Source organism: Paramisgurnus dabryanus, chromosome 8, assembly GCF_030506205.2.
Source record: "Paramisgurnus dabryanus chromosome 8, PD_genome_1.1, whole genome shotgun sequence".
Lineage (NCBI taxonomy): Eukaryota > Metazoa > Chordata > Actinopteri > Cypriniformes > Cobitidae > Paramisgurnus > Paramisgurnus dabryanus.
In genome coordinates, this window is record NC_133344.1 from 40,073,236 (window position 1) to 40,085,536 (window position 12,301).

Genomic DNA, 12,301 nt, shown 5'->3' on the forward strand with positions numbered 1-12,301 from the left:
TAATAAAATATGATTAAAAAGTTCCTTTTATCACAGTCATGGGTTTATCACATGTCAAAGATTAGTAACAACACTGACTTTGATGCATTATTTTTTATTTGCCCATGGTGTATTGTTGAGTTTATTTTTTTACTTCAAAGCATTTTCCCAATGTAAAATTTGTCACTAAAAATCTTTCAATTTGCTGAAACACAGAGAAAGTTGTGGTCAAATTAAGGGCCAAAAGCATCCCACAGTGGATGAAAACATTCCCAACAATACATATGGGTTAAAAGCTATTGCAATTCAATATATTCATACTCTAGCAATGCTCTCCCACATATTTTGGCTAAAACCCGGGAACGCTGTGTTCTTCTGAAACCTGAGATCAATGACTGGATATTTCACATGTAAAGCAATGATGGGGTGATCATTACAGTTATTATACACGTTAATTTTGCTAATTACCTTTATTTTCTAATAAGCATGCTGTAAAAAAAGCTTTGAAACAATGTGCGTTGTGAAAAGCACCATAAATGTGTATTAAGGGAATTGGCACTTGCCCTTTGCAAACAGAAACTCCCACCTTCTTTCATTTGATTGGTTATAACTCAGCCCTGCTATGTAATCTGACAATTTCTCGACTGTTTCAAATCTGTTCAGATCTTCAGAATGTGCAATACTAAGAGACAATGCATTTTAACCAAAATGAATGTGCAGTACTGTAAAAAATATATAACTTGCAAAACTGGAGTCAATGCAAAACTGCAAAAAAACATTGCATGTGCCTTTAGCACAGTATTTGCATTCAATATTGTAAAACAATTTATAATCTGCATTACTACATCTCAATCCATTGAGCAATCCTCTTAATCATGCAGTGAATATCTGTCAATGTGTAGTTGTCGTGTTTTTTTATTTATACTGTTACATTTTTTTGTTCAAATTGTTTGTACTGCACCTTTGGTTTGCACCCAATTTCTGTACTGTGTACAATGACAATAAAGATAATCTTTAATTCTAATAAGAAGAAATATGGTATATTTTCTTTAGGCTGGATTGTTATGTGACATAAGATTTATTTTGGCAGAATGAGAGTTGGCAAGTCTGGTCATATAATAAAAAAATGGACAAGCAACACAATCGGATATCAATTTTTAATATATAAAAAGAATTTTAAATATTAATATTTCTTATTTACAATATTCAACATTACATAAAAACAGTAACACATAGGCAATCATAAAAATGTTATAAAACAGCACATGTGTGTTTGTTAAATGAGTCGTCTAAATGTTCAGCATGTTAGGACAGTTTTACATTCACTCAGAACTAGAGATGTGTTCAACCAAACTGTGTGTATCACAGAAAATAAAAAACCATGGCCATCTTCTTAAACTCTTAAAACAGTCTATGTACTGTATATCAGTAAAATGTTTACAACCGAAAGTCCTCTAAAAAAATTTTGATCAAGTGATTTGCTTAGTTGAACACATCTGAAGTTAATAAAGGTCCCTGTTGTGTAAAACAATGGGATCTGAAAAGGCAAATGTGAATATGATGATGTGCGTGCGTGTGTAATGTATTACATAGGCAAAGATGGCCTTCTGTTTTATCAAAAAGACTTTAAAGGACACATACTATGCCCATTTTTACATGATGTAATTTAAGTCTCAAGTATGCCTGAAATGTGTCTGTAAAGTGTCAGCTCAAAATAACCCACAGGTCATGTCCAAAGGCTCCTAAAAGCGCTGTTTTCATTTGTGTACCTTTAAATGCAAATAAGCTACAGTTCCTTACTTACTTACCAACAGAAAGTGAGTGCTTTTGGTTAAAAATAGATCTGATTAATACAATCTGAGACAATAGTTTCTTTAGCCACATTAGCGCTACATTGTGCAAACATACACATTTAGAAAAGCTTTTGGGTAAAAATAACCAGTCAGTTAGGGCCAAAAAGTGGATTTGGTGCAATATGTGCCCTTTAATATTTTGCACTTTAGTAATTTCTAGAATTTGTTTTACCATTTTTGTCAGAAACTTTAATTGGCAAATTCTGCTACTCCCTCAGAACTGTAGCCAGTGGGACTCGGCGGCCATTTTGGATCAAATTGTCCATCGGTGTGTAAGCAGTTTCTGGCAGCTCAGAAGGCAAAGCGTTGTTTTGCTCCCGGCTACCTTTGGTGAATCTTTGGAAAGCATGGAAACATGGATTTAACTACTAACATGCTAACAAGACAGTGTAGCTACAATAAAAACAATACAAAGTACAATTTCTTATTTCAACAGTTTTTTTAAATAATAGGCACTCACCTGTTCATTCATGATGGCTGACAGTTCAGCGATCATGTCTTTATAATGAGCTTTCATCTCCTCCTGATACTCCAGCTGATCTTCTTTTATTAAACGCTCATTCTCATGTAAGGCCTGCCCACATGCGTCTGCAAACTGCCTGCAAGACAAGTCAAAGTCACGTAAAATTATCTGTTGACCAAAAGAGTTAAAATGTATACATAATGGGGCGATGTGATGAAGTCAATGCAAAGACACGAACAGACACGAACAGACGCGAAGTCGCGCAGGGCAATGCGAATGATGCAAATTGGGCAGCATTATTGCCGCGAAACACATTGCTATTTGCCTCACACAAGTCTTTGCGCAGGTTGAAAATATTTAACTTGAGCGAAAAATTTGCATGACAAAGTTCATTCTTGCGAGTAATCTAGACTACGTTTACACGTGGGCGGCTATTTTCATAAACGGACATTTCAACCTCTCCGGTTTCAAAATAACTTGACACATGTCAGTTTTTAGAAAAGTGTTCATTGACACGTACTCGTGTATATATGCCGTCAAGAGCATGCCAAACCTCTAGGTGGCGGTGTAACGAGAAGCTCAAGCCCACGTAAATCAGAATCCCGAAAACAGCAACGGATTACTTCCTGTTCCTCTTTTGAACAAGGTCGCACTTTTGGCATTGGTGCGAGCTCTGGCGCATACTGTGAAGTTGGCTGTCTAAACATCTGCTTGTCTCAGTTTATATGCAACCATGTAACCGAAGATTTTCAAAATCTCCACTCTGGCCGGAGTTTTTAGAAAGAATCGGTTTCAGGGGTGAGTTCTCAGTTTGCGTGTAAACGAAGGGCACGAACGAAGGGAAATGTCTCAGTTTTTTAAAATAACCATGTACGTGTAAACAAGGCCCTAGAGCGAGGAACGCGATGCTTCGCTTTGGTGTGTACGCAACATTAGACAGGAAGATTTATTGGTAGGACAAACTGTAGTAATGCAAAAAAGTTGCTACTAATAATGTAAATAAAAAAACAATGGCTATTACACCATTTTTTTGGGCCATTTTTGCCTTTATTGATAGACAGTAGTTTTGAGAGACGACAGGAAAGTAGAGGGTGGAGAGAGGGGCATGGGATTGGCAAAGGAGCCCGAACCGGGACTCGAACTCGGGTAGCCGGAAGCGCGTCTGCACCACACGTCGGAGCGCTGCCCACCACGCCATCGGCTCCGACGGCTATTACACCATTGAGACTTCTCAAATGTATCTTAGATTTCTTTTTTTAAAGAAAAGTACATTAGAAAATGAAAATTCGCTCATAATTTACACACCCTAATGCAATCTGAGCACCTGAAGTTAAAAAAAGTCAACTCTGAGCAGAAAGCTACAGACGTCATTTGCATTTTTTCCATTGTCCAATCGATTGAGGGGAGAGGCGGGCCTTCTATTGTGGTGACAGTGGCTTGGAATAACTGGAGACTGCATGTTTGTGCACCTCGATCAAAGTCAAAGCAAGCATCCTCTTTCAGGAGCACTCACGCTTCAATATTTGATTGACAGTACAGCTGCCTCGGTGGTTGCCTATCAATTTGGTGTGATCGGACGCTTAGGTTGCTTAGCAACGGCAGACGATACAGGAGCCCCCAAGTGCTTTGGAAAGGAGGAAAGCTGCGTGGTTACATTTTAAACGCATAATGTGAAGCACCCCTTATTCAGCATATTCATCAAAGCATTATTACAACTCATGAGATCAGAGAGGCTCCTGAATTTCAAAAGTGTTTTTGATTTAAATTGATTGAGTATATCTGCCGTTTATCTATGGGTGCTCGTCCATTTCGGTGGGTTCGATCAGCACCTATGACCCAATGTATTTTTGACTTCTCTTTCTAGCTTTGGCAAATGTTTAAAAGCTTTAAAAAGCACCATAAAATAATGCATATGACTTCAGTGCAATGTTTTCTGTAATGATAGGTTTGTGAGAGGAAGTGATGAACAGTTTTAGCTTATTTAGTGATCAATACTTTGTGTATGAGTCATACAGACTCATGATGCATTGCATTACTGACAGCAGTGTTTCCCAACCACTGTGCCGTGACACACTAGTCACTAGTGTGCCGTGGAAAAATAAAACTGCCACAGTGTTTGAAAAAGCGTTCGACGCTAGCTACCAGCTGCGTTTGTCACTGTCATCAATTCCAGCCAGAATATCATTTGTGTTCATCAAAACAAGATGAAGTTTCACATTTATTGTAAATACTATGTTTACAACAGTATAATAATCCAGTTTAACAAGTCATTTAAGCATTGCAATACAGGTTTGTCGTGGCAGAACAAAGGTTGGGAAACACTGACTTGCATTACTTTATAGTTTATGTGTTTGCTTCAAAACATTGATCACTATACAATGACATTACAAAGCTGGAAAGAGGGAGGATTGTATTCAATTTGTTCAGTTATTTTAAGCTAAAGAAAGGTCATATACATCTGGAATGGTAAAATGAGAAAGAAACACTTAACAGAAGTACCTGAAGATCTCTTTGAGAAGTTTGACTTGGTTATCAGGGTATTTCTTGGCATTTTTCTCCTCAAGAAAGGCTCGCGCGTATGCCATAGGCCCTGCATTTACCTAAAATAAAAAAACTCAAACGCATCAAATAACTTTCCTACTTCATTAAAAAATCATTTACTTGAATTTCTTAAGTGTGACCGTGTTCAGATAGGTAAATGTATTGACCTTAACACTGACGCTGCCCTGTAGTTTTAGCTGAAGTCGGATCATGTCCACTTCCTCCATGTTGCACAGCTGTTTGAGTTCAGACACTTTTCGGCTCATCTCATCTATCGCCACCTCAATGGGGTTCATCTCTGTGCTTTGCTGTTCCACCACCTCGATACGCTTCTTAAGAAAGGGAAAACTGGAGCTCGCTGCAGAAAAGACAGATGGAGATGTGAAAATTGTTACATATATGTGATGCATATATGGCTATCAGTTGATACTTGTGCTTATTAACATTATCAGAATTTTTTTTATGAAAGTGGAAAGTAATCGGCTCGTACTGGTCAGGATGGTCTTTCTCTTGCACTGTTCTTCCACGTCTCCGTGTTTCTTTCCCGAAAGCGTGAAGGGCGTTTCAAAGACAAAGCGGCTGATGTTGTGATGCTGTTCAAAGTCAGTCTTCTTCTCCAGCTGCTCTTTATCATCAAAATAAGGCAGTACAAACGTCACCTGTACGTAGGCAAATCTCGGGTCCAAGTCTTTCGGATTCACCTGCGAAAAACACATCCAGGTTTTAAACGGAATAGTAAAACAAATAGAGGAATTAATGAAGGAAAGAGACAGAGAAACATTAAAGCAGAAAACTAAACACACCTTGTTGGAGTCCTGGATCATCTTGACATTATCAGCTCCAAACTTGTCTGAATACAGTTTGAGAAGCCTCTGAGAAATCTCTGACAGTCCTGTGAGTTTTGGCTCTTTATAGATAAACTCTTTGCTCTCCTCTTCCTCAAAGAACCCCTGTCAAACACAACACACATGAACGATTCATCATCTGATCTATCTGCTACAGTGTTTGAATTATGTCAAAGATTATGGGGGTCCCCTAGCTAAGAACCACCTCACCCCTACATCATTATAGGGTCGCAGTGATTTCACAAAGTAAGATGTGATCCTGGATCAACATTTTTTGTTGGTTCTGCACGTTTTAATAAAATAACCCTTAACTGAAACGCTAACTATTTTTTTCCCCTACTGTAAAATAATAGTTTGTGACAGAAATCTTTTGGATTAGTTTATTGCGAAATTGGGACAAATAATAGACAGTATCGCTTTATGGCAGCGCAGCATGAGAATTTAAAATTCAGGTAGTATTTTAATTTTAATAAAAACCAGGGGACCCCCAATATATAATTTGTGCTCTATAGGGGGGCCCCTAAATACTTAAATGAGGTCCGGGACTCCCCCTTAATTTAAACACTGATGTAAAACAGCTCTCACCAAAGCCCAGGATGAGGGACGTGATAAAGTTAACTGTGAATGCAACACTGCCATCAAAATAACAGCAGTATTCAACAAATTACTTTAAAGGGCACCTATTATGCAAAATCCACTTTTACAAGGTGTTTGGACATAAATGTTTGTTGGCAGTGTGTGAACACAAACACCCTACGATGAAAAAAACCACACACTCCTCCCTTTTTCATCCCCATTAAACCAAAGCAGTCTCATTAGACATGATGTTTTGATTCCCTTGTTAATGTGATGTCACACTGATAAAGCCCCGCCCACAGCCACTGACTGACTGGTTAATATTCTCAGTCAGTCTCAGACTATGTTCACATGAATCAGATCTATTTTAACTAAAAGCTCATTTGCATTTGAAGGTACAGACGTGAAAACAGCGGCTTTTGCTCCCACCCAAACATGCTATAATAAATGATCTGTGAGGTATTTTAAGCTGAAACTTCACAGACACATTCTGGGCACACCTGAGACTCATATTACATCTTGTAAAAATGGGCATAATATTGGCCCTTTAAAATATGATATTAACCTCATAAATCTCTCTGACAACATTTAATTCAATTAAAAACATCCATCCAGTTTACAATGCTTTGTAATACATCAAAACATGTTCCAGATGGTCTGGATTAGATGTCAGGTTTTGCAAAGGAGAAATGGGGTACATATATTAAACCAGGTATGATATGTGAACGCACCACACGTATTAGCGCTTGAGGGGAGATTAGGAGGGTTAAACCATTGAAAGGGAAGAGCAAAACAACTAATAATGAGAAAACTTACCACTGCCTGATATACACAGCGCAAAGGAGAGAAAAGCATAGACTTGTTTAAACAGCAGTTCACTTATCTATGCCGTTGCCTTCATATTTATTTGCTTATATATCATACTGTTATCTGAAAGGGTTTAGATATTGCTATGGCCATCTGCTATACTGGGTTTTAATTTGCACATTGACACGGTATAAAGAATATGCGCTAACATGCTGACACACCCTCAACTCAATGCAATGCAATTTCCCAAAGTGATTGGAGCTGCATCCGAATCACCTACTTTCATCCTTATTTTTGATGTAAATGCGGGTGCCGCCATCTTTGAGCTCTTTTGTGTAAGCCTTCCGGTGAGCCAATAAAGCTAATGGTAGTCGTATTGTGAGGGATACGAGTCTGCTGTTTTGACTGTCTGGTTTATCATGAAATCCAGGAAGACCGACATGATTTGTGCAGTTATAGGGTTGCCATAATAGCTGATACAAACGCAGTAAATCTCTACAAAATATTTCTTTTGACCATAATACACGCACAAGAGCTGAATGTGTATGTGGCGCATGTGCATCTGTTAACTGTATCCACACATCCATCCTTTAAAACCATTCATAGAAACTGACAGTAAACAATAAATACAATAATTGTTCAAAAACAACTAATATTATGCTGATAAAAATATGCTGATTTACTTAAATTTGATATTTTTGTCTAAAATTAGACTTGTTTTCTTGGGTCATTTTGCTCATCAAGAAAATACATCTTAAAGGAGCGGTGAATCAAAAACTCAATTTTAACTTGATAATTTGTTATATAAGAGGTCATCATACTTAAATGAACATCCTGCAAGTTTCAGAACTGAAAACGTCCGTGCTACTGAAATATAACAGTTTTTCGCACCAAGCCAGTAAAACAAGCCAGTGTGGAATTCGGAAAAGTATGACGTCAAAGTAGAATTGAAGCACCTCCCCATAGCCAAATACAAGGACCACTTTTGTAGCCCCGCCCACAGCTCCATGTGACACACGTGTGTCTCAACAAGTAAATATGTCTTTAAAGATTGACAAATGTAACCAAAATGACTTTTAAATACATTTTTTCTGAGAGACTTTTATTTTGACGCGGTGATCTGAAGTAACCATGGAAACGCATTTTCGGTTGTGGAAGAACGGTCTATGGGAAGAACACAGACGCTGGATAACGGAGTCTCAACATTAGTAATGCGTGGATAAAGTTTGCTTTTGAAGAAGTTCCAGTTCGAGTGGGGAGTGTTTGTTAACTTTGTGTACACGGATTCATTTGTAAAGAAATCGATGCTGGATTTGCAGAGAGACTGTGATTAAAAACACCACTTATATTGGATCTGACAAAAATGACACAGCAGTACACAGTAAGTTTATTTAAGTTACTGCGTTTCACTATTGCTTTGTTAGAAGAGATCGCTTTATATGTGTGTTGTAACATCCGTGTCTAAACACGTATGTTTAACTGTTTTAATGTACTAAAAACATTAAACGATTAATAAGATACACCACTTAACAACACAACTGTAATTTAACGGTAGAAATATACGAAGTTATTGATAAAGAAGGATTTATCAGCTGCAGTTTAGATTCTGATGCGCGCTTACTGTGTTGTATACGGTAATTTAGTCACGTCGAGTTTAAAGTCGCAATGAAATTGAAATGAAAAACTATATATGTATTTTTAATAGTGTGGTATTATTAACAAATGACTTATCTGTGAGCTTCATTATTTTTTAAAAATTCGTGTGTGCTCATAATCTTTAATCAAAAATGCAAATCTCCTCCCCTCCTCAAAACGATCTCTCTTCACTTCCGGTCAAAAGTATGGCAGGTGGGCGGGGTCCGGGAGAAGATCGCAGTGATTAGCAATTAGCAACACGACCCAACTTCAAACGATCCAATCAGATCTCGATGGACAAATTCAAATCCAGCCCTGCCTTATTTCATCTCAAAAGCCGTTTCATTCGGATATACGTCACCACGGGGAAAATAAGGCAATCGCTACTTCCGTTTCATGGCGACTTTAAATTTTTGTTTTACTTTACTATACGTATTGTCATTTATGTGTATCATCTTTAGCACCCAGAATCTTTTGTGGCTCAAACATATATGTGTTCGGCTGCTATTTTCACACATTAATGTTTTTATAACATTTGCCCACATGTAATGACGGAGAATGAAGCCGTCCAATCATAGCAGTGGGTGTTTAGGTTCAGGTCTTCAATGCGGCCCGCCCCTTCAAACGAACCATTTCTCCAGACAGCCACTAATCCATGTTACAAAATAGCCTATTACTTATTGCTTTTGATGTTTTTGAATGTAAAAACCACGCGAACATCATAAGTAGACATCAGACAACAGTATAAAACAATAAAATCGATAAATTCACCGCCCCTTTAATTTACGAATTTTTAGATATTTGTATCGTCTCGGTTACGGATGTAACCCTCATTCCCTGAAGGAGGGAACAGAGACGTCACGTCGTGACCGACGAATTGGGAACTCGCTTAGAGAGACCAATCTGCTTCGAATACTACTAAAACGCCAATGAACTTGGCATTGAGATATTTGCATAATGCTGGCGCCGCCCCGCCAGGTGCCTATATAAGCAGCAGGTGCAAATAGGGAAATTAGCTTCTTTTTCGCTGAGAAAGCCGGAAAGTGTGACCGGCCGCAACAGCAGGTGGCAGCACCTGTGGCGACGGGACGTGACGTCTCCGTTCCCTCCTTCAGGGAACGAGGGTTACATCCGTAACCGAGACGTTCCCTTTCAGTAGGTCACTACGACGTCACGTCGTGACCAACGAATTGGGAATCCCTACCAAAACGCCACTAGGGGCTGACCTCTTCCAGTGTCTGCAGAAAAACCCTCCAAATCCCCTTAGGGAATGGAGAAATAGGATAGGGCAGAAAGGCCGGGCACTAGATGTTCCTTTAACCCCACAGAAGTGCCAGCGACTGGGAAGCGCCCTACCTGAGCGGGATAGGAACGCTGCGGAAGCCACCGCCCCTCTTAAGGGCTAATGGTGGACGATAAAGAATAAAGACAGCCGTGGCTGTGTAAGCAAAGCAGTGCTCTGCTAAGGGAAACGTGGGCTGGTAGGATTAACCCCACGGAAAAATACTCACAAAGGAACCCGGTGGGACACAATGTGGAGCCCGAGCCAGCCACGTAGGTTCGCGAGGATACAGCTAGTGAAAGGCTGACAGCCAATGCTCCGCAACAAAGGCTGCCAAGGCAGCGGAGGAAGAACAATTCAAACCATTACGCATTTTTTCTCTGAAGGCCTTCCATACTGACACAGTTATGAAGCATCAGTTGGAGGCTGCAAGCCGACCTGCGAGGCTGCTCTTCGTGCTCCCCCTGATGAGGAAAGAACACGAGAGGATACAGGCTCGATACGAACACTGTAGAATCTAATGAACGTATTAGGTGTCGCCCAACCAGCAGCTCTGCAGAGGTCTGTTAGCGAGGAACCACGAGCGAGAGCCCAAGATGAGGCAACACTCCGTGTGGAGTGCGCTCTCAAATTAAAGGGGCAAGGAATACCCTGAAGATTATAAGCCAGGGCGATAGTATCAACTATCCAATTTGACATCCTCTGCTTGGTGACAGCCTTCCCTTTCTGCTGGCCACCATAACAAACAAAGAGCTGGTCTGAGGTCCTGAGGCTTTGCGTGCGATCCACGTAGAGTCGCAGTGCGCGTACGGGGCACAACAAAGCCATGGTTGGGTCTGCCTCCTCTGGGGGCAGCGCTTGCAAGCTCACCACCTGATCTCTGAAAGGAGTGGTGGGAACTTTGGGCACGTAGCCTGGTCTGGGCATCAATGTTACGCTCGAGGCAGCAGGACCAAACTCAAGGCACGAATCATCAACAGAGAATGCATGTAAATCGCCTACTCTCTTCACTGAGGCCAATGCTAGCAGGGTCAGAGCTTTCATTGACAAAAGCTTCAGACTCGCAGACTGTAAAAGCTCGAACGGGGGGGCCTGAAGGGCTTTCAGCACCATGGACAGGTCCCAGGGAGGAATAGTAGGAGGGCGCGAGGGGTTTAGCCTAGTCTAACCTATGTTGAAGATATAAAAGCACGATGTTAATAGGGCATTCTCTGGGGTCCTCGCGTTGCGAAGAGCACCAGGTGACGAAAAGGTTCCATTTAAACGCGTAAGCCCGTCTTGTGGACGGAGCTCGTGCCGCGTCGATTGTGTTAGATACCGCTTGTGGTAAATCACCTAAACCTTGCGCGCGCTCAACAACCACACATGGAGATCCCACAGGTCGGGGCGCGGGTGCCATAATGTGCCCCCTCCTTGAGAAAGAAGGTCCTTCCTCAGGGGAATCCGCCAGGGAGGGGCTGTCGCGAGGAGCATTAGTTCTGGAAACCAATTCCTGCTCGTCCAGTATGGGGCGATCAGTAAAAGGCTCTCCTCGTCCTGCCTGACTTTGCACAGTGTCTGTGCGATTAAGCTCACTGGGGGGAATGCGTATTTGCGCATCCCCCGAGGCCAGCTGTGTGCCAATGCGTCCACGCCGAGGCTGCCCTCGGTTAGTGAATAAAATAGGCGACAGTGGGTATCGTCCGGCGACGCAAACAGATCTATCTGCGCACGACCGAACTTCTTCCAAATTAGGTGGACCGTCTGAGGGTGGAGTCGCCATTCGCCGGGGCGCGCAGCTCGAGAAAGCGCGTCTGCCGCTGTATTGAGCGAGCCCGGGATGTAAATGGCACGAAGGGACCTCAGATGCTTCTGACTCCAAAGGAGGAGATGACGAGCGAGATGCGACAGGTGACGGGAGCGCAAACGGCCTTGACGGTTGATATACGCAACGGTCGCAGTGTTGTCGGTGCGTACTGGTACATCCTTTCCTCGCAGCTCCGTAGCGAAGCGTACAAGTCCCAGATATACCGCCCACAACTCTCGGCAATTGATATGCCAGTGCAACTGGGGTGCTGTCCACACCCCTGAAGCTGTAAGCTCATCGTACGTGGCACCCCAGCCCGTGTCGGACGCATCTGTGTGGACAACAGCATGCCGAGAGACCTGTCTCATGGACACACCGGCCCTGAGAAACGCGGGGTCCGACCACGGGGGGAATGTTAGGCGACACGCAGATGTAATAGCTACACGATGGATGCCGGCGCGCCACGCTCTCCTCGGGACTCGATCGTGAAGCCAACGCTGAAGCGGTCTCATATGGAGCAGTCCGAGCGGTGTC

General features: G+C 41.6%; 1 protein-coding gene across 10 annotated transcripts in view; it reads right to left on the reverse strand.

The window, feature by feature from the left end:
• Positions 1 to 1,122: 1,122 nt before the first annotated feature.
• dock10 (dedicator of cytokinesis 10) overlaps positions 1,123 to 12,301 on the reverse strand; it is a 117,988-nt gene continuing 106,809 nt past the window's right edge. For all 10 annotated transcript variants that reach the window (XM_065281805.2, XM_065281812.2, XM_065281804.2 and 7 more), the window contains 6 exons: positions 5,640 to 5,786; positions 5,327 to 5,537; positions 5,004 to 5,194; positions 4,795 to 4,895; positions 2,293 to 2,431; positions 1,123 to 2,168 (listed from right to left, as the gene is read on the reverse strand). In XM_065281805.2, the coding sequence (XP_065137877.1) occupies positions 2,154 to 2,168; positions 2,293 to 2,431; positions 4,795 to 4,895; positions 5,004 to 5,194; positions 5,327 to 5,537; positions 5,640 to 5,786 (804 nt within the window). In that variant the 3' untranslated portion in view covers positions 1,123 to 2,153. The remainder of the gene's footprint in view (positions 2,169 to 2,292; positions 2,432 to 4,794; positions 4,896 to 5,003; positions 5,195 to 5,326; positions 5,538 to 5,639; positions 5,787 to 12,301) is intronic.